Source organism: Musa acuminata, chromosome BXJ2-6, assembly GCF_036884655.1.
Source record: "Musa acuminata AAA Group cultivar baxijiao chromosome BXJ2-6, Cavendish_Baxijiao_AAA, whole genome shotgun sequence".
Taxonomy (NCBI): domain Eukaryota; kingdom Viridiplantae; phylum Streptophyta; class Magnoliopsida; order Zingiberales; family Musaceae; genus Musa; species Musa acuminata.
This window is the reverse complement of record NC_088343.1, coordinates 43502964-43521946: the sequence shown is the minus strand read 5'-3', so window position 1 is coordinate 43521946 and position 18983 is coordinate 43502964. Positions and strand designations below refer to the sequence as shown.

At 39.0% G+C, this 18983-nt stretch overlaps 4 protein-coding genes across 4 annotated transcripts; 3 read left to right on the top strand and 1 right to left on the bottom strand.

The window, feature by feature from the left end:
* Positions 1 to 126: 126 nt before the first annotated feature.
* LOC135613720 (uncharacterized) lies at positions 127 to 833 on the top strand. Its single transcript, XM_065110759.1, has one exon. The coding sequence runs from the start codon at positions 256 to 258 to the stop codon at positions 595 to 597; it is 342 nt and encodes a 113-aa protein (XP_064966831.1). The 5' UTR covers positions 127 to 255; the 3' UTR covers positions 598 to 833.
* A 2095-nt stretch (positions 834 to 2928) lies between these two features.
* Positions 2929 to 3880, bottom strand: LOC135615817 (uncharacterized). Its single transcript, XM_065114810.1, has 3 exons — positions 3532 to 3880; positions 3360 to 3452; positions 2929 to 3272 (listed from the first exon to the last, which is right to left on the bottom strand). The coding sequence occupies exons 1-3, from the start codon at positions 3751 to 3753 to the stop codon at positions 3081 to 3083; spliced, it is 507 nt and encodes a 168-aa protein (XP_064970882.1). The 5' UTR covers positions 3754 to 3880; the 3' UTR covers positions 2929 to 3080.
* Positions 3881 to 5548: 1668 nt separating this feature from the next.
* Positions 5549 to 8784, top strand: LOC135581565 (reticulon-like protein B12). Its single transcript, XM_065114809.1, has 4 exons — positions 5549 to 5856; positions 6066 to 6246; positions 7664 to 7875; positions 8307 to 8784. The coding sequence occupies exons 1-4, from the start codon at positions 5766 to 5768 to the stop codon at positions 8492 to 8494; spliced, it is 672 nt and encodes a 223-aa protein (XP_064970881.1). The 5' UTR covers positions 5549 to 5765; the 3' UTR covers positions 8495 to 8784.
* Positions 8785 to 9790: 1006 nt separating this feature from the next.
* Positions 9791 to 14764, top strand: LOC103990216 (probable proline transporter 2). Its single transcript, XM_009409292.3, has 8 exons — positions 9791 to 9957; positions 10066 to 10375; positions 11135 to 11359; positions 11572 to 11666; positions 11906 to 12095; positions 12214 to 12338; positions 13559 to 13774; positions 14264 to 14764. The coding sequence occupies exons 1-8, from the start codon at positions 9952 to 9954 to the stop codon at positions 14642 to 14644; spliced, it is 1548 nt and encodes a 515-aa protein (XP_009407567.2). The 5' UTR covers positions 9791 to 9951; the 3' UTR covers positions 14645 to 14764.
* Positions 14765 to 18983: the final 4219 nt, after the last annotated feature.

The window sequence follows — 18983 nt, the reverse complement described above, 5'->3', positions numbered from 1 at the left end:
GGAAATAAATAAATAAATAAATTCCTTTTAAAGATTTTATTATTTTGATTATATTTCTACAAAATAGCAGACTCCCTTCCTTTTGTTTTGTCACGTAATTTATTAACATAAAATAATAATATCTCTGATCCTCCATTCCACGCCACCGGCACACAGTTTGGTTTCTACCCCGCTCTCTCGACCCCCGAGCTGGGAGAGACGAGAGCGAGCTGTGAGAGAGAGAGAGAGAGAGAGAGAGAGAGAGAGAGAGAGAGCATGAATTGCCGGAGCCTGGAGGAGTTCTGGGCCTTCTACGTGAACCAGCACTCGAAGCCCGCCACCCGGCGTTGGCACTTCGCCGGCACCCTCTCCGCCTTCCTCTGCATCCTCCTCGCCCTCCTCCTCGGCCGCTGGCCCTTCCTCCTCGCCGCCCCCCTCCTCGGCTATGGCCTCGGTTGGTATAGCCACTTCTTCGTCGAGGGCAACGCCCCCGCAGCCTTCGTCCACCCCCTCTGGTCCTTCCTCTGCGACCTCAAAATGTTCGTCCTTATGCTCACCGGGCAGATGGACCGCGAGATCAAGCGCCTCGGCAAGAGGCCCGTCCTCCAGGCCTTCTGATCCTCCCCCATCGATGGATCCATCTGATGGCGAATCGACCTGTTCCCTTCCGTCGGATCAATGCCCCTCTGCGCTTGTCTCCCCCACCTGATGGTGATGACGGATGACAAGTTACTCTTCTGAAATCTACATCTTTCTGTTATCTTCTTGCAATTATTTAGATTTCGTTCTTGGATAGATATTGTCACCGCTGTTTTTACATGATCGAGATGATTCACTTCAGAAATTATCCTGCTTGAAGCTTGTGATTAGCATAATATACTTGGCGTTGTGTTCTTTGATTAGGCAGTCTAATATTGCTGTACTCAGTTACATTTCCTTGCTTAAGAAAGATGTCTATTAGGAAAATTAAGATCGATGAGAATATGGTAGCATTATCGACAAATAATGAGATTTCTTCGTTTTGGGAATTCAATTCTGTTGTTGCCTCTCCGGAAAAAAAAAAAGAAAATGAAAAGGAAAACTGTGCTTAGTTTTAGTCTACATGTCATACTGTCATGGAAGTCGTAGTTTTCTATAACTTTTGCTCCTAGATCTTGTAAATTGCTTCTGAAGTTGTTGCTTGTTTCCAAAGTGTAATTGTTGGGTTTCTTTCTCTGATAGCGGCGTCTATGATTCTCTTTGTTATGATGAACTTGTTGACTTCTCGATTTGGGATGAGTTAAAAACTTTCTTTCTGGTATGGGCATGAAGAAAGCAACATTTACTTGTTCTTAACTTCATTGTTTGAAGTAGGCTATAGCATTAGGTGTTATTCTTGTTATCTTTTATGTGAAGGAGATATGTCGAGTTTGCTCTATGTTTATTCAACAATTTTTTGGAGAAATTTACTTGAGTCGTCGATAAGAATTATATGATGAATTGCCAAGATGGTATACGATGAATTGAAAGTGATGTTGTTCAGATTTTAGGATTCATTAGACTTGTTTTTTTTTTTTGTATTTGGCTCTCACCTTTTCTTCTGTCCTTGTTTTGTATAATGGTTTCTAAAGTTGTTTCTGAGTCAACAGTATCAACTGATTTCAAGTAATTTGAAGTTTTATGGTTTGACAAAGTTATTGCTCTATCAGGACAGGTGCTTGCAAGTCCAAATTGCAAATTCAAGGTCCTTTCTCTAACTTTGAATCATATGTTGTCTTGATTCACATGCTCTTATATAATTACACTCTGTATCAATATGATTCAGAGGGATGCTTTATGGCTTATGATTCTGGATTTCATATGCTAGTGATGATTTAGAAGCATCAATTGTGAAGATGGTACAATTCTGAATCACTATAAACTAAGATTATCACTTAAGATTTAAGACGGTTTCCTGATAGTGACATTTGAAGTTTGAGGGTTCCACTGCATCTGCTATTTCTTCTCGGACTTGCTATAATCATCGGTGCTTACCTAAAGTTGCACTGAAGATGTATGGTTAGGTGGTGCCGCTTGTAGTAAGCATGGTTGATGTTATAGATTGTCTGCCCAAGGTTAGACATTCCTTGGTGCTAACTAAAGCCTGGTTGTTGCTTTTGATCACCACTTTGCCTTTGGCTCCCGCTGTGGATGGTATGTTAACTCAACCAGAAGACTGCGATTAAGAGATCTTTACTTCCAGTTTATGAGATAATTTTGTTTGGAGATATATTTCGACTTGGCAAGCATGTCAGTGACCAGTATTTATGCTTGTTTGATTGCTGGTGTTTTCTTTTGCTCTATCAAGATGACTTTAGAGTTCAATTGATATCGCTGTATTGAGCTGGGCAATGACAGGAACAACACATGCATTATGACAAATCCGTACTGCATTAGAATCATATAAAGAAACATCTTGTTGAGTTCATAAATGCCTTGCATCCTTTTATATTAATTTAGGTTTTTAGAATTTATTTATTGTGTGTGTGTGTTATATACATACATACATACATATATATATGTATATACATATGTATATTTGTATATATACATACATATATATGTATACATATACATATACATATATGTATATGTATACATGTGTATGTATATGTATATGTATATGTATATATATATAAGGATTGCTCTCTCTTTCCTCCGAAACACCTCTCTTGTGTAAAACCTGTAGCAGTAATTGTACTGCATCTGGAATATGGTTGAAGGTAGCTGATGTGTCACTAATCCAGATTGATGTGGCATAGCTCATGAAAGGAGACCAAGATTTTGGATGGAAGATGCAAATCACAGAGTGTTGTTAGTGGTGAACTGATGTGCGAGTTAAAGATGGTTTCTGGCCCAATCTCTTCCTCCTAGCTTTGCTTTAATAAAGGACTGTCAGCTGCTTTGGATGAGTGGGGATTACACATCTGATAGGAGAATGCAAATAATTATTGATTTGGAGTCCAGACTGACACACAGCAATAGAACAAAGGTTGCAACAGAGCAGGATTACATGTTTCATGACTTGCACACACACACCCAACGCTTATTCCGTTGAAAGAGAGAGAGATCTGCGAGCCAAGTCAGAGGTCGCTCCTCGGAGGCTTGTGCGAGTCTGGGCTCGGTCGTACAGTATCAGCGGATGGAATCCACTCGTTGGTTGCGGGGTTTCCTTGCAGGTGCGGGTGGCACCCAGACGCATCACAGGCGCAGTCTGGTGTCAGCTCGAACCGGTTGCCATCGCCCTTGTCCATCTTGATGAAGCCAGTTCCAGTCTACACCCCACAACCATTAATCATGAGAAGGCTCATCTAATTTTTCTTGTTGTACAAACATATAAATCAATTATATTTAGAATATACCGTGTGATGTTGCTTTTCGATGCAGTTGAGGTCGGTGTAATACTCCGTCTCCACATACTCTTCCGCCGCTTCGCTTCCCTCGCACACCAGTTTCTGAGGTCCAAGGAAAGGCATTAACGCAAACACATGAGGAACCGCCGCTGCGATGGAGAGACGAGAGAACGAGAGAGACCTGGTCGTGGGCTTCGAGATCGCGGAACTTGTCGAGCTCGGGGGTGGAGTCGCGGTCGGAGGGCGGGACGGAATCGGAGTAGACGGCGGAGTACTCGCTGCGGGATGGCTTGGTGTGGCGTTTGGGGGCGATGCTGTCGAAGTACTCCCGCGCCTCCGCCTCCGCCTTGACCTCCTCCTCCGGCGCCAGATGAGCGTCGCTCCGATCGGGCCTCATCACCATGTAAGTTGTAACCCACCGATCGGATCGATCTCCTTATCCTCACAATCGCAGTTCCATGGCTTCGGGCTTCATATAGATCCAAAGCAAAAGCAAGCTTGTCGGCGACGGCAAACTACCAGTCCAAAAATATCTGATGAGACTTTATGAGACGATAGCGACCTCCCCCTCGCATCATCTTCTTGCATCAAAAATATCTCCATTCCTTTCGCTCTCAGGCCACCCATCCAACTTTGAACTCCCAACAAGAATTTTTGTGCATAAAATAAATTAAAAATAGTTTTTTTTTTCGGTAAATAAATTTGATACGTTATCATCATATCAATATTTTTTATATATAATAAATCATAAATCAGTAGTTAAGTAGCACAATGTTATTACCTTATTATTTTATTTAGATCATTATAGTTTTAATATCTAATGTTGACTCCACTCATAGGAATTTTGGATTGGCTATGGACTGTGTATCTTAGACTATGACAATGGTCAAATTAGTTGAATTGTGAACCGATACAAATTTGATGGAGTTTTACGTAAAATTTAAAGTCAACTTACCACCCTAGACGATGTCTCAAAGTATTTAGACAAATTCTTAAAAAACGAAATTTGAGGTTTTCATATTTTATTGAAAGATGTCTAACAAATACAACGACTTTAAATAGTAATTTTTTTCTTGTTGATGAAGAGAATATGCAATAATGCATAAAAATCGATAAAGGGATTCATACAAATCAATAAATGAATTGTTAATGAAAATGATGATAAAAAATAGGATTAGGGTAAAAATGGGATGGAGGAGGAAAAGTTGTGTGGTGAAATCTTTGAGTTTGGGTAAAGATTTTAGAGTTTTGGAGGTTTTGAGTTGGGTTGATATTTTTTATATTTAAAATTGATTCGATTTTGTGTGGACGGTATAATCGAACATAACAAGACTGTCGTTTTAAACGGTCTTTAAAATCAAATTATTGATGAATTGATTCAATTTGATAGATATGATGAATAAATGTTAATCTTATCTTTTAAAAAATAAAAAGATACTTTATGAGAATAAATTAAAAGGGGAAGCTTTAGAGAAAAAAATTATTTGTAACTTATTTTTAATATTTATAATCTCTTTACAAAAATAACATTTCTAAACTACCTCTTTGCAAATATATAGAAATATCTCCCTTTTTTTCTCCTCTTCTTCTTTTTTTTTGTTTTCCTCTGGAGTCAATAGGGAGCATCGTTATTGGTTAAGAGTGTGAGGAGCATTGGTAGGGAGCGAAGACGGTGAAAGTATTTACGTTGGTAAAGAGTACGAGATAATAAGAAACATAAGAGAATATCGACTAAGAGTGAGAAGTCAGAGAGCATCCATATGTAATAGAAAATACGAAACGATGATTGACGATAATTTAAGTAGAAAACGCGAGGTGACGATGACATCAATAAGAAATGCAAGGCTAGGGAAACAGAAAAATAAAAAAAAGATAAAGATAAAAATAAAATAAAATTTTTAAGATTGTAAATAATAAAATAATATTATATTATTTTTAAAAAGATTATCAAGAGAAAAAATATTGCCAATAATAAAATGAAAACTATAAATAGTAAACTTCAAAAAAAAAAAACTTTGGGGAATTTGCATAAGGTATTTTCCTCGTCATCTTCGTCTGCATTTATCTCTCAAAAGAGAGAAAGGGAAAGTTGAACCAGCAGTGGCCCATTCGTGAGTTGTGTCGCGACTGTTCCACTTACTTTTCTTCTTCTCTACAATATATACTAAAAGCCTTTCACAAGTGGACGAGCGATGGTTAGACAAAGCGTAGAAATGAAAAGATCAAAGAAGCAATGGAAGCCAAAGAAGGCGACGGACGGTATTATTGCTCTGCTTTTAGGCTGGAGTCGGATACCTCCGCCATGGCCCACCTGCGTCCTTTTTCCACCCACCCGCCCTCCGAAGCCGCCCCAAACCAGAGAAGAAGAAGACGATCGACGAGAAGAAGTAGGAAGACTTGGTCGTCTCGCCGATCATGATCTCGTTCCAAGATCGATCCTTAATACGCTCTCTTCGATCCTTGCAGAGGCAACGCCCTGTTCACGAGATCCTCGGCGGTGGTTTCCGTAAGTCATACTGTAGCAATCACCCTTCTTCTCCTCCTCTCCCCCTCCCTCCTTTCTAGTCGTTCGCTCTGGTTTCCACGATCCGATCGATCTTCCTTCCTATGGTGAACTTTGTCTCGATCCTCAAGTCAAAGGTTGTCCGATCGAACGCGGATCTTGTGGTTTTCCTGTTTAGTTCAGTTGGGATCTAATGGAGCTGTGATCGACAGTTGCGGATGTGATACTTTGGAGGAGAAAGAATGTAACGATAGGGATCCTGCTAGGAGCACTGGCTTCCCGGGTGCTCTTTGAAGGAGCTGGTTATACTATGCTGTCTCTCCTGTCCAAAGTTCTGCTGCTTTTGATTTCCATTCTCTTCTTGTGGTCGAGGGCTGCGGGAATCCTCAACAGGTAACTGTGTTCCCTCGACTGTTTTGGTGCTCTTCTATTTCACTCCAGCATGTTCTTGTAGCCTTTTAATTTTACAAAGTGGTTTGCAGAAATTAGCAGTCTTTTCTTTTACATGATTTTAATTCTAATTTTGAGTGGACTGCACAGTTATCTTTGTTTGGTCCTATGTAGACTATGGAATTGTAGTTGATAAGCAGAAAGAACAGTCAACAATTCTGCTGTATAATCAAATCTTCTAACATTCTTACCCGTTCTTATCCAATCACTATGGGATTATAGTTCATGTTGTCATTTTTAGGCAATTGTTAGGCTTGGAGCATTTATTGGAGAGTTTGTTAGTAGATATAATTCAACAACAATAAATAGTAATGTTCCAACCGTTTGGGATTTGATTATATGGATTGTTAAAAAAATAGCACTCTTTAGTTAAATTAAAAGTATTTAAGTCTTTATTTATAATCTTTTTTAACTTGTCTCTATCTCTCCTTGTGCTACTTATATTGCCTCACCTATTCTAACTACAATATTTATAGGTCTCTTTGGTATATGTTGATACATTAGTAAATGATTCTTCTTTGTTTTATCTTCTATTGAAGTCACACTAAATTATTCACAAATAAGAATATTTTTTTTAATATCTCTTTTTAATACATTAGTACATCCACGTTATCATGTTTATCTTAACAATACAAACTTTTACCACTCAACACTTAAATCCATAAAGTATCGATCGTATGATAAGTAACTTATAAAAAAGTTATTTTAATAATGAAGATATATGGTCATCAGACAAAACATCCAATGCCCTTCTCCACTTTAAAGATTCAACCTGTACTCTGTGAATAATATTTATCAATTACTCTCCCGTGTTAAGAAATCAATCCAAGGCCTCAAACCCTTATTGAAATTTTTTTGTTACCCCACCACACTGTAGCATTAGTCCTACTCCTAACAATTGGCTATGAATGGCATCATAAACTGTAATATTGGAATCTGTGAAATAAATGTTGATGCCCCTTATTTGTCATCCTAATCGAAGATCAATTATGGTCCTCATTTTGCTGTTAATCAACATTTATCCCTCTGAATTCTTGGATCACCTACTATTCTGTCATCTCTTAATTTCTAGAGTTGAAAATTTGTTACCATTGATACATAATTTACAGCTACCCTAATCCAGAATCTTCGGCATAGAAAAAACATCTGATATGAGTACTTGTAAAGAAACAAGTGAAATTGCCTATTGAGTGTATGTTTTCCTTTTAAATAAACACAATTGCTAATAAAATGTTCTTAACTTGCCATCTCAGAACTTGGGTGCTTTTGTCTGAATTTAGAATTGCTAGTTGTATTCCTTGTCCATTCTTATTGTAGCATACTCTCAACAATTTCCAGCTATTTCCTGACATGAATGCAGGCCCCGTCCACCTATTCCAGAAATGCACCTCTCCGAAGAAATGATGCGTGAAGCTGCAGTTTTTGTTCGTTTCCATGTGAATGTGCTCCTCTCGGTTTTCAATGATATTGTACACAGAAAAGACACAAAACTTTTCTATATGATAGCTCTATGCTTATGGATGATTTCCATGGTCAGTGGTTTGATTGATATTCTTACTTTGGGTTACGCAAGTAAGTGCTTCTCCTGGCATTTGATGCTTCTAAAATCTAGAAAGGAAGTCCTAGAGAACTACTTAATTTAATTTTTGGTTTCTTGCCTTTTGTGAAATTGACCCAAGGAACAACATAGGGGTAACCTGCCAAAGGGAAGGGCAGTGTGTTAGGTGGTTTATACATGTGTAATTCCCCAGTAATCAATGCCGGCTCAAAAAGTTGACCTTAATAGTCCAATGAATCGTACTGTCACAGAACCATTGTTTTCTGAAGTTGTTATTGATGTCACTCAAACTGATTATATCAATATATAAACTGAGTGATGGCATTTTGGTTTCAATCATTCAAGGTGACTAAAAAAAGGCTAATATATAAATCTCACAAATAAAAATATTTAGCTTGCTGATTGGTGTTAAATTCACCTGCCTTCTTTTCTTTCTTCTTACCAGGCCTGGTAATCATCCTAACAGTTCCAGCACTGTATGAGAAGTACGAAAATGGCATCGACAGCTACGTGAAGATGGCTCATATGGAAGTGCAGATGTATGAGAGAGTATACACCGAATGTTTTATCAAGTACTACATCAAAGCAAGGAGGTCGCTTTTGGAAAAGAAGAAATTACTGGCCAATGTTTGATTCTAATACGGCATTTTGTTCATTCATTCCCCCTTTAACCATCATATCAAGAATGTCTTTGAGTGGAGTCCGTTGCATCAGGAACTACATGTGAAAAATTGTGCAGGTCTTCTTTTTTTAACTCTATTGCTTTTCCAGTAGAGGATTTTAGTGGATTTCTTTTCCTTTTCTTTTTCCGAGGGAAGTCTGTAGCATCAGGAATTGCATGTGAAACATTGTGCAGCTATTGTTATTCTCTTTGGCTTTTTCAGACAAAGGACTAATGATATTATTCTTGTGAAGTTGGATTATTGTGATGAAGTACATCTGTGAATTCCATCAATACCATTGGCAAAGCTACCTGCTTCCATATTTTCCATGGTAGACTCTGTCCATGTTTACATGAAGTGCATTGTTGTCCACAGGCCTGCCATGAATAATCCCCTGGAAAAAAAAATGTTGGAGAGTGTATCTAATATGTTGTCATTTAACTTCATGATTTTATCTATTATGTATAGTTTTTGTCCCTTCCATGTTTCCAAAGGACATAGAGATGATTATGATTTTTAAAGACCTTAACCTTGTTTCAGTGATTATAAAAATATAATATATATATTAATTAACAACAGATACATGTTTACTAAAATAATAATAGAAAATAAATTAAGTGATTTTTTAGAATTTTTTTTAATTTTCATGCATTTTTTAACAGATACATGATTTTTTAGACTTTCGCTCTCGTCCTTTTTTATCCTTTCTCGTCATGTCGATACTCTTATATTCTTCGTCCTTAGATCATCGCTTTCGTCTTTTTTTTTTATCCTTAGAGATTGATATTTTTAAAATTATATAAAATAAACATATTATTTAAGAAAAAAAATCGAGGAGTCGCCCAAACAAAATTTCGATGTGACAATACTAAATGTTCAAATCCCTCATCAATAAAAATGTTTATTGGATAATGCATGAACAGTGAGCAATAAAGCTGCCACCTTAGACCCGAATCGTGAGTGGTCGGTGGGAACACATACGACAACATCCACGTCGTCGTCATTATCATTACACAAAATGGCGCAATATTTCGGACAGGTGGTGCGCGCTTCGAGATTCGCACGGAAAGCGCGATGAGCCGTCGATGGTCACCCGTTGAGACACGTTCACGAGCACTCGCGGTTCGATCATTTGTTGCGTGTCGGTTGTCGTTCGCCCGTCGCGGTAGCAACCGTACGCAGCAACCGACTCTTCGTATCGGGCGCACGTCGAGATTGGAGAAATCGTCCGCACCGCGCTTCTGTCTCTGTCTCTGTTCTCTGTCTCTGTCTCTGCTTTGCCGAAAGCAATAATTAGGTTTGGGGGAAGTGCGAGCCGCCTCATAGACGGCGCACCGAGAGCGGCGGAGGCGGCAAATTCGCTGCTGGTCCGCGCCTTTTCTGTAATCACGCACCCGAATCTGCTTTCCTTTTCGTCTCGACCGATCGATGGATGTAAGCTTCGATGCCTCTCTGTTTCTCTCTCTCTCCCCTTTCCGTATCCTTCATTTTTTGGATTTCTGATGCCTTTATTTTTGAAGTGCCGCTCCTTTCCATGTATAGATTACAGGCGGAGGGGGACCGCCAATAGAGGCCTCGACGCGGGTGGTGGATCCCAGTCCCAGCTTCTTCATCTCCTCCTCCCCCGCCTCTTCAGCCACCACCACCATCACCTCGTCCTTTGCCTCATCCGATATATCTGCGGACGAGGGAGATTCGGAGACCTCGTTGCTGTTACATCGCGGCAGAGAGGAGGAGGACGCAATGACGGAGATGAAGTTGCACGTCGGGCACGGGAATGACGGCGACGGCGACGCCGACTCGAACTCTAAGATTGATGCCTCCGAGGACACCGCTCACCAGATCAGCAGCGGTATCTCTTCCCCCCTCCTTCCAAATTCTGTTGTTATGTTGTATTCCTGGAATGTCCGGGGTCATGATGTTTGCTAGCCGTCCTTCTTGGGCGCTTGTTGTGGTTGAGTCATCCATCGTGATTAGGTCGTCACCGCTCGACCTCTCTGTTTTTTTTATCGATATTTCAGCATGAACTCTTGATGCTGGATTACAAGACGCAGGTAGAGAGGGAGGAAAAGAGAGTGTTGCAGCAAAAGAAGCAAAACGTTATGAGAAGGAAAGAAAACCCTAATAAGCAAATAGCGGAAACGGAAAGTGTGCAACCTCCCTTCTTCGACGCAAGAAAAAAGTGAAACATACAAAACTAGAGAAAAACCTAATTTCCCAAGAACTATTTGACAATTTGTTAAAAAGTGATACTGAAAATTTTGAAAGATTTGGTTTCTTGAATGCGTGCTACACGAGCCAATTCTTGCCAGGACCTATTTTGTTTGCATCTGCTATCTTACCCAAGGGTGCAGGTAGTCTTACTTTTACATCTTGCCGAAACCCAATGTTGGATGGAACATTTCTTTGTATCTCCTTTTATATCCTCTTTCCATATAATCAGACTAGAAATATATTATCATAATTTTCTTTCAATATGGTGTTCTTATATTCTAACTGTGCAAAACTGTATCATTTCGTTGGCATGTCAGGATTTTGTGTGTTCCTCAGGACATATGTGGTTACATATATGTATATACATCTCACATTTTCCTTTTTGCTGGTTGTCCAGATCCTTGGTACCAGGTTGGTTTTGTGCTCACAACCGGGGTGAACAGTGCCTATGTCTTAGGCTATTCTGGATCTGCCATGGTTCCATTGGGTTGGGTCATTGGCACAACTGGGTTTATTTTGGCAGCTGCTATATCCCTCTATGCTAATGTTCTTATAGCCCGCCTCCATGAAGTTGGTGGAAAACGGCATATCAGATACAGAGACCTTGCTGGGCATATATATGGTAATGCTGAATAATTTTTTTGCACCTCCTATATTGATTCTGAAGGTTGACATGATTGTTTCTTATTTTTGTGCAAGACCTTTCTGTTACCTTCTCATAAATCCTTTTAAGAACAAGTTATAGCATTTATGATTGCACATCTGTTTCACTGGGCAATTTGTTCAACTTCCCTAAAGTTTAAGTGATTTCCTTTGTTTGGGCCCATTTTGCAGGAAAGAAAATGTATTCTCTTACATGGGCATTGCAATATGTTAATCTGTTCATGATTAACACTGGATATATCATTCTGGCTGGGCAAGCATTAAAGGTAAGATATGCAACTCCTACTATCATCTCAATCTTGTTGCTCAAGTTGTTAAAATATATTTTAAATCTTCATTTAGTGATTCTTTTGTAGTTTCATTTAGTTTGGTACTAAATCATAAATCACAAAACAATTTAGATATACAGATTCTAGATTATTAGGAAACATGACCTCCTATGTTATGTAAAGATGGCTTTTGTTGCATGCTTTGTAATTCTCACCTCCTTTTTTTTTGTGTGCAGGCCACATATGTCCTCTATAGGGATGATGGTGTCTTGAAGCTTCCATACTGTATAGCAATTGCTGGGTTTGTTTGTGCACTATTTGCTTTTGGCATACCTCATTTATCAGCCCTGAGAATTTGGCTGGGCTTCTCAACATTTTTGAGCCTGATATACATCATTACAGCATTCGTGCTGTCTCTCAAAGATGGTACTACTTATTAGGCAACTTAAGCTAATGTTGTATTCCTGATAACATACAAGCAAATTGTGAGCAACAAAAATAGCTGTAAGGTATTATAAATTATATCGGTGTTATTTTGATGCAGGACTTAGTACTCCCACTCGAGATTATAGCATTCCAGGTTCTAATGCTAGCAAAGTTTTCAGTACCATTGGTGCTGCTGCCACTCTTGTTTTTTCTTACAATACAGGGATGTTGCCAGAGATTCAGGTGAGCTTATACAACACTAATTTCATGCAGTAGGAGCAGGTATTGAAATCATTATCAACTGTTGATTTAAATTTTATGTTTTTTTGTTAGAAAAATTGATAAAATTTAAAACTGCAAATTTCTGAAGCTTATTAATTTTTATTGTATTGTCTGGTTATCTCTTTGCATGGCTGTTCAATGATTCCTTTTTGACTGGTCACGGGTTGGCTTGGTTGGAGCATGATCTTTGGATCAAATTGAGCCCCTTGTTTATTTGTTTTACTTCACTGGAACTAATCCAAGTGAAAAATCGACACCGAGCCCAATCAACTGGTTTCTGGTATTAACAAGGAAGAGAAAAAAATTGGAGACATTAAACTTCCGAGGGCATACTGGTGGGATGGCCTATCACCACCACCAACTCATGGGATCGTGAATGAAAAGAGGGGTGGTGGTGGTGGCATGGGTGCCAGGAGCGAAGGCTACTTTATTCATTTCAGCTTGGATCATTTATATATATATATATATATATATATATATATATATATATATATATATATATATATATATATGTACATATACATATATAGGTCATGTTTGCCTTGTAATTTTTGATGATTTGGTTCATATTGTACATTCCACTTTTCTGATCAGTTGTTATTCATTTATTTGCTTCCATCGATTCCTTTATCTGATGTTCACTTCTTGCTATAATATTTTTCTCCATATGATAGTGCAATTTTAGATACCCACTCCAGAACAAATTGGAAAAGGCAGCCAACTTCTTGTCCTGAAACACGGGCATATGTGTTCACTGTCCTTAATGTTTTAAATAGATGAATAGGATGAACTTTGTACTTTGCCCAATTTTGTCTTTTGCTAAGCTGAAGAATGAGCTTTGGAATTACGATGAAGGAATGTCGGGTCGGGTTTAATTTTTAGCTAGATCTTTGGCAGTCTGATCAACTTTATGATGAAATATACATGTCAATTATTTCAGTTCATTTAGGTTAGAAACCGTAATAGGATGGTTGTGATCATAGATCTGTAGCCTTTTGTGAGCTTTGATTGCTGTGTTTCAGTTAAAAGGTGAGGATGAAATCCCGAGTTCTATTATTTTTCTCTAGGAAAATTTTGGATTATTTTAAGTCTGTTCTTTGCAGCTTTTGCTCCAGGAGTAAACATATATAGTGTAACATGTACTCACACATTTTAACAGCCTTCCTCTCATCTTATTGCAGGCAACAGTGAAACCCCCTGTCATCAGAAATATGGAGAAAGCACTTTGGTTTCAGTTTGTAATAGGTGGCTTGCCGTTGTATGCTGTTACTTTCGTTGGTTATTGGGCTTATGGCTCTTCAACATCAACCTATTTACTAAATAGTGTCAATGGTCCAATTTGGGTGAAGTCAGTTGCTAACATTGCGGCCTTTTTTCAGACAGTCGTCGCCTTACATGTACTTATCTTGATCCAATACTTGCCACTGACATTCTGCTTTTTTTTTTGGATATAATAGAAGAAAGAAGGCTATATTCTCTGAGCATATAGATTAGTTTACAGTTCACATCATACATCATTTGTCCCTTTACTGTTAATTGCAATTGACAGTCTCGTCCGCATTTATTTTCATGTTTTCCAATATCTCAATCACTTGTTATTATCATCCTCAAGAGAGAATCTTTTCGTCCTTGCTGAATCATGTTGGAGCAATTCATAATTTACCAATGTATCCAGATTTTGTTTACTTCATATGTATCATCTATGAGTTTTTATGTTTACTCGTTAAACATTCTCGTCATGTTTTGTTGACATCATGCAATATCAAGTTGCTAGTCATAAAAAGGCTAACAACTGGCAATGTTGCTTAGGCTTCACATTGGACATTGTAGAAGTGGAATGTCATAATATTAATGTTCTGTTTCTATACTAACTGAGTTTATGTTAGATATTTGCAAGTCCGATGTATGAATACTTGGACACGAAGTATGGAAGAGGTCAAGGGAGTCCCTTTTCCTTTTGCAACGTTTCATTCAGAGTTGTTGTGAGAGGAGGCTACCTCACAATAAACACCCTTGTAGCAGCTCTGCTTCCATTTCTTGGAGACTTTATGAGCCTCACAGGGGCTCTCAGTACATTTCCGCTTACATTTGTTCTTGCAAATCACATGTACTTGAAGGTGAAAAAGAACAAGCTTTCCGCACCACAGAAGGCGTGGCATTGGCTGAACGTTGTTGGTTTCAGTTGCTTGTCTATGGCTGCTGCAATCGCAGCTCTAAGGCTCATCGTTGTTGATTCGAATACTTATCATCTCTTTGCAGACCTATGATCTTTTGTCTAGTCCTTTTGCCTTTTCCTTTCTATTCGCGAAATGTAAATAAACTGTGTCGGGTTCCTCAAGTTTATAGTTCCAGCAGAACCTGCAAGTTGAATAAACTAGATTTGTTTAGAGTATTGTGTTCATAATCATTGGTGTCATTTCATTTTAGTTGAGAATTTTGTTGTAAACTGATATCATCTAACGTTTCAGCTTCAAATGTACAGCCTTACTGGACATGTTTGCGTCCGAGTATTCCTTTCGATGTGAAGGCATAGATCCATCCTAAGGGCCCGTGTTGGACGGGAGAGGTAGCCTGAGAAGGCAATCGAGGTGACAAGAGGACTCCCGAGGTGTTCCGAGCTCTCAGCGATTGATCCACAATCGTCTCGAGGATTGGCTTATATGTTAAAGGAAGCTCGGGGTCATCCCGACATATACCTTAGTCTTTTGGAAGTGTTTAGCGTCACTCCGAGATACTCTTTAGATGCGCTTGGGTCATGCACAAGCGGTAGACATCGAGGAAATGTCTCGACCTGGCCTCTCTGACGCTTCAATCAGTAGTGTATGTGGAAAGGGTTTAGTAGAGCTCAAAATAGTTTAGATAGAGCCCCGTTTTCTCCCGTTTGGCCTAGGGGCTCGGGTTTTATACTTGACCGATTAGTGGTGTGAACCAGTGATGGGGTAGGGTGTCCTTTACCCTTCTAAATGATCATTGATGATGGTAGTTGATGAGCGTGTCCTTTGAAGGACGACGTTAGGATACGATACTTGTGATAATATGCTTTGTCAATGCTCTTGACCTGTCTGGGACGAGTAGGGGATGACCCCTTGCATTATTCGTTCAAAAGGTAAGGCTAGGGAAGTTGCACTATGCCTCCTAGCTTCAATGCATGCGTGCAAGACTTTCCTTAGTTGCAGTTGAAGTGGCTTCCTTAGCCCAGGAGGCAGGATGAGTTTGCATCGTTGTTATTTTTCCTAGCATCATGTGTGTAGAAATGTTCGAGGTGCTTTTGAGGTGAAAATGTCATTTTTCGAAGGCGGATATGAGGTATATCTGAGATGGATCTGAGATGGCTCCAATGTGGATTTAAGGTGTCGAGCTTCCCAAGCACCACATGTACTAAAATTGAGGTCAAGAGAGATTTCTTGACCCAATCTCTCTAGCACTCAAGCTAGTAATTTGAAGTCTCCAAATGTGGGTTCGAGTAATTATTTCTCTGTTTAGGATATGCTTTTATACCTTGAAGGATTAAAAAAAAGTTTACGATTGTCTTTCTTATTATAATGAACGAGAAGGAAGCTTGTGTTTCTTTGTTTTGAATATTTGTATATGTAGGCGAATGATTTGGATGACACATGGCGACTATGTGTCAACTGTTGGTAAATTTTCTATCATTTGTCCCCCCAGAAGGCGTGCTTCAGAGCTTCGATAGGGGTTTCGAGACATGTTGTTTGGCTACACGGTTTTGCTTCGTTAGGGTGTGTCGAGCTACAGGTGCTGCCATGTAGTGGCTTTGTGCTTCTTGTGAAGAATTTTCTGGACCGTTAGTATCAGGTTTATCTGCTATAGCGGTATAGAGTTTGCCATGGCGGATCTTTCCTCGACTGTCATAGTGGGAATAGGGATTCACCGTGGTGGTTTTTGCCTCGACCGCCATAGCATGAGTAGGGGTTCGTCATTGTAGATCTTGCCTCGACCATCGTAGCGGAGTAGGGGTCCGTCATCACGAATTTTGCCTCGACCGCCATAGCGGGAGTAAGGGTTCGCCATTATGGATTTGCCTTGATCGCCGTTGCATATCTTACCTCGACCGTCATAGCGGGAGTAGGGGTCTGCCATGGTAGATTTTGTGTCGACCGTCGTAGCGGAAGTAGAGGCACCAAGCTTCATTAACGTTCCTGATGAGTGCATCCTCTGAAGGATAGCATCAAGGTAGGACGCCCATGATGATATGCTTTATTAGGGCTCTTAACCTATCTGGGATGGCCCCCTGCACCGTTTGTTTGGAAGGTAGGGTTGGGGAAGTTACGTCACTTCGCTTGGCTTCAATGCATGCATGCAGGCCTTCCCTTAGTTGCGGTTGAGGTGGCTTTCTCAGCCCAAGTGGCGGTTAGCAGCGTTGTTGTTTTCCCTATCACCATGTGTAAGAACATCCAAGGTACCTCCGAGGTGAAAATGTCATGCTTCCGAGGTAGATCCGAGATGGCTCCAAGGTAGCTTCGAGATGGATTCAAGGTAGATTCGAAATGGTTCCAAAGTGGCTTTGAGGTGGATCCAACGTGTTGAGCTCCCAAGACACCACCTACACTAAGATCGAGCTCGAGAGAGGTTTCATGACCCGATCCCTCCAACGCTCAAGTTAGTAATTCGAGTTTCTCAAATATGGGTTCGAGCAGTTCAAAAAAGGAGTGAGTCCTCCTTCATTTCCCTATTTAGGATATGTTTTTATATCTTGAATGAGAGAAAGAAAGTTTATGATATCCTTGCTGGTCATAAAGGAAGAATAGAGAGTTTAGAATTGCTTTTGTTGTCCTAAAGGAAGAGAAGAAAGTTTAGAATTATTTTTCTTGTCATAAAGGAAGGGAAGAAAATTTGTGATTACCTTTCTTGTCATAATAAACGATAATGAAGTTTATATTTCTCTATTTTGAATCTTTGTATACGTAGACAAATGATTTGGATGACACTTGACACTTGCGTGTCAACTATTGATAAATTCCCTATTAGCTAGCATGAGTTGTGATATAGTTGTGCCCAAGTACTCCAAAATAAGATATGCAGTTTATACTAGGTTGTGAATGCAATCACTTGTGTTCATGACAAGTATAGATCTAACAAGATTTTATTTAAAAAAAACTTAAACTTATAACACGTAGAATTTATACGAATTAGATAGATGTATTATTAGTAATTTTGATTAAATATTTTAGATTAAGTAGACTCAATGAAATCAGATTAAATTATGACAATCATATGTTTGATAAATCAAACAATAAATTTAATGAGGGACAAATTCCTAAAAGAAAAACTCTAAGTTCACTTTTTGTTCACATAACATTTTTTTTATATTCCCACGGAGCATCCCTTATTTCATAAAAGATATATTATTTCTGACCTTCACTTTATCGATCGTTGCCTTTGCCCCACCATGATGTCTCTACCTCACTTGGTCAATGCACCCTTACCCTCATTGTAGTCACACATAACCTTTCCCTCGTGGACTTAGCTGAAATTACCTAAGTCATGAGGCACCTTTACACCGATGTAATAGAGTTAGCTGAGATTGCCTAAGTTATAAGACACATTTACGTTATCCATCCATAAAAGGTCAATCTAATTGCAACATCGTTTAAGTCTCAAGACATAAAAAAATAAATTGATTAGTTTGAAAGTGAGCAACGAACAAGTCCCGACGTCTCACAAAGAGAGTAAATTTTATAAGCAATTCAATAAACACATTATGTACAAGAGAGAAAAAAGAGGAAAAAGAAAACAAAGATTTTATAAGGCAAACGAACAGTCATAAATTCATAAACGATTGCTCACCGGGTGTTGGATGCATAGGCAAGTTCTAATAAGCTTAATGTGTGAACTTATGAATCCAATCAACACTCAAGACTACCCTACACCTCCATCCCACCCAATGCCACTCTCGGGGTTGAGATGATTAATATTTTTTTTTTTTTTGCACTGTAACTTGTAGAAAATAAGTCATGGCACGTGAAAACTAAGCCAATTTGGGGCAATCTTATCTATTCTGGTTTAGTGATTACTCTATAAATTTGCAAATTATTCTTGCTTACAGTTTTCAAGTAAAACACACAAAAATAAGACAAAATATGCTGCCCAAACATCTGTATAATTAAGCAAAAGCAACAAATGGTCAGTTGATGAAGGTATTGCGGGTGCACGACGACCATCTGTAATATTCTCCCCCCACTTAAATTATCAACACCCTCATCGATACTTGCTAGCAAGCTTTGATAACTGCTTCATGTTGTAAGGCATCTTCAGGCTCCAAACCGACTTCTATTTGGAGAAACTTTCACCACTTTATTAAGCACTCGATCTGCTCTGCTCCATTAGGTAGCTATCTTGCGATCTACTAAAATAGTTTCAACTCACTTTTCATAGGAGGCTCTTGTGGGGGGTAGTCGAGTTCGAATACTTCAAGAAATATTTTGCGGGTCTAAGTTGTATGCTTTTAAGTTGTTTACATAGAAAACATTATAAATTTTGAGCCACGCAAACAGTTGCAACTTGTAGGAGATATTGTATATCCTAATAATAATTTAGAAGGGTCCTTCGTGGTTGTGCACTAGTCCTTTATGCACTTTATGCCTAAAA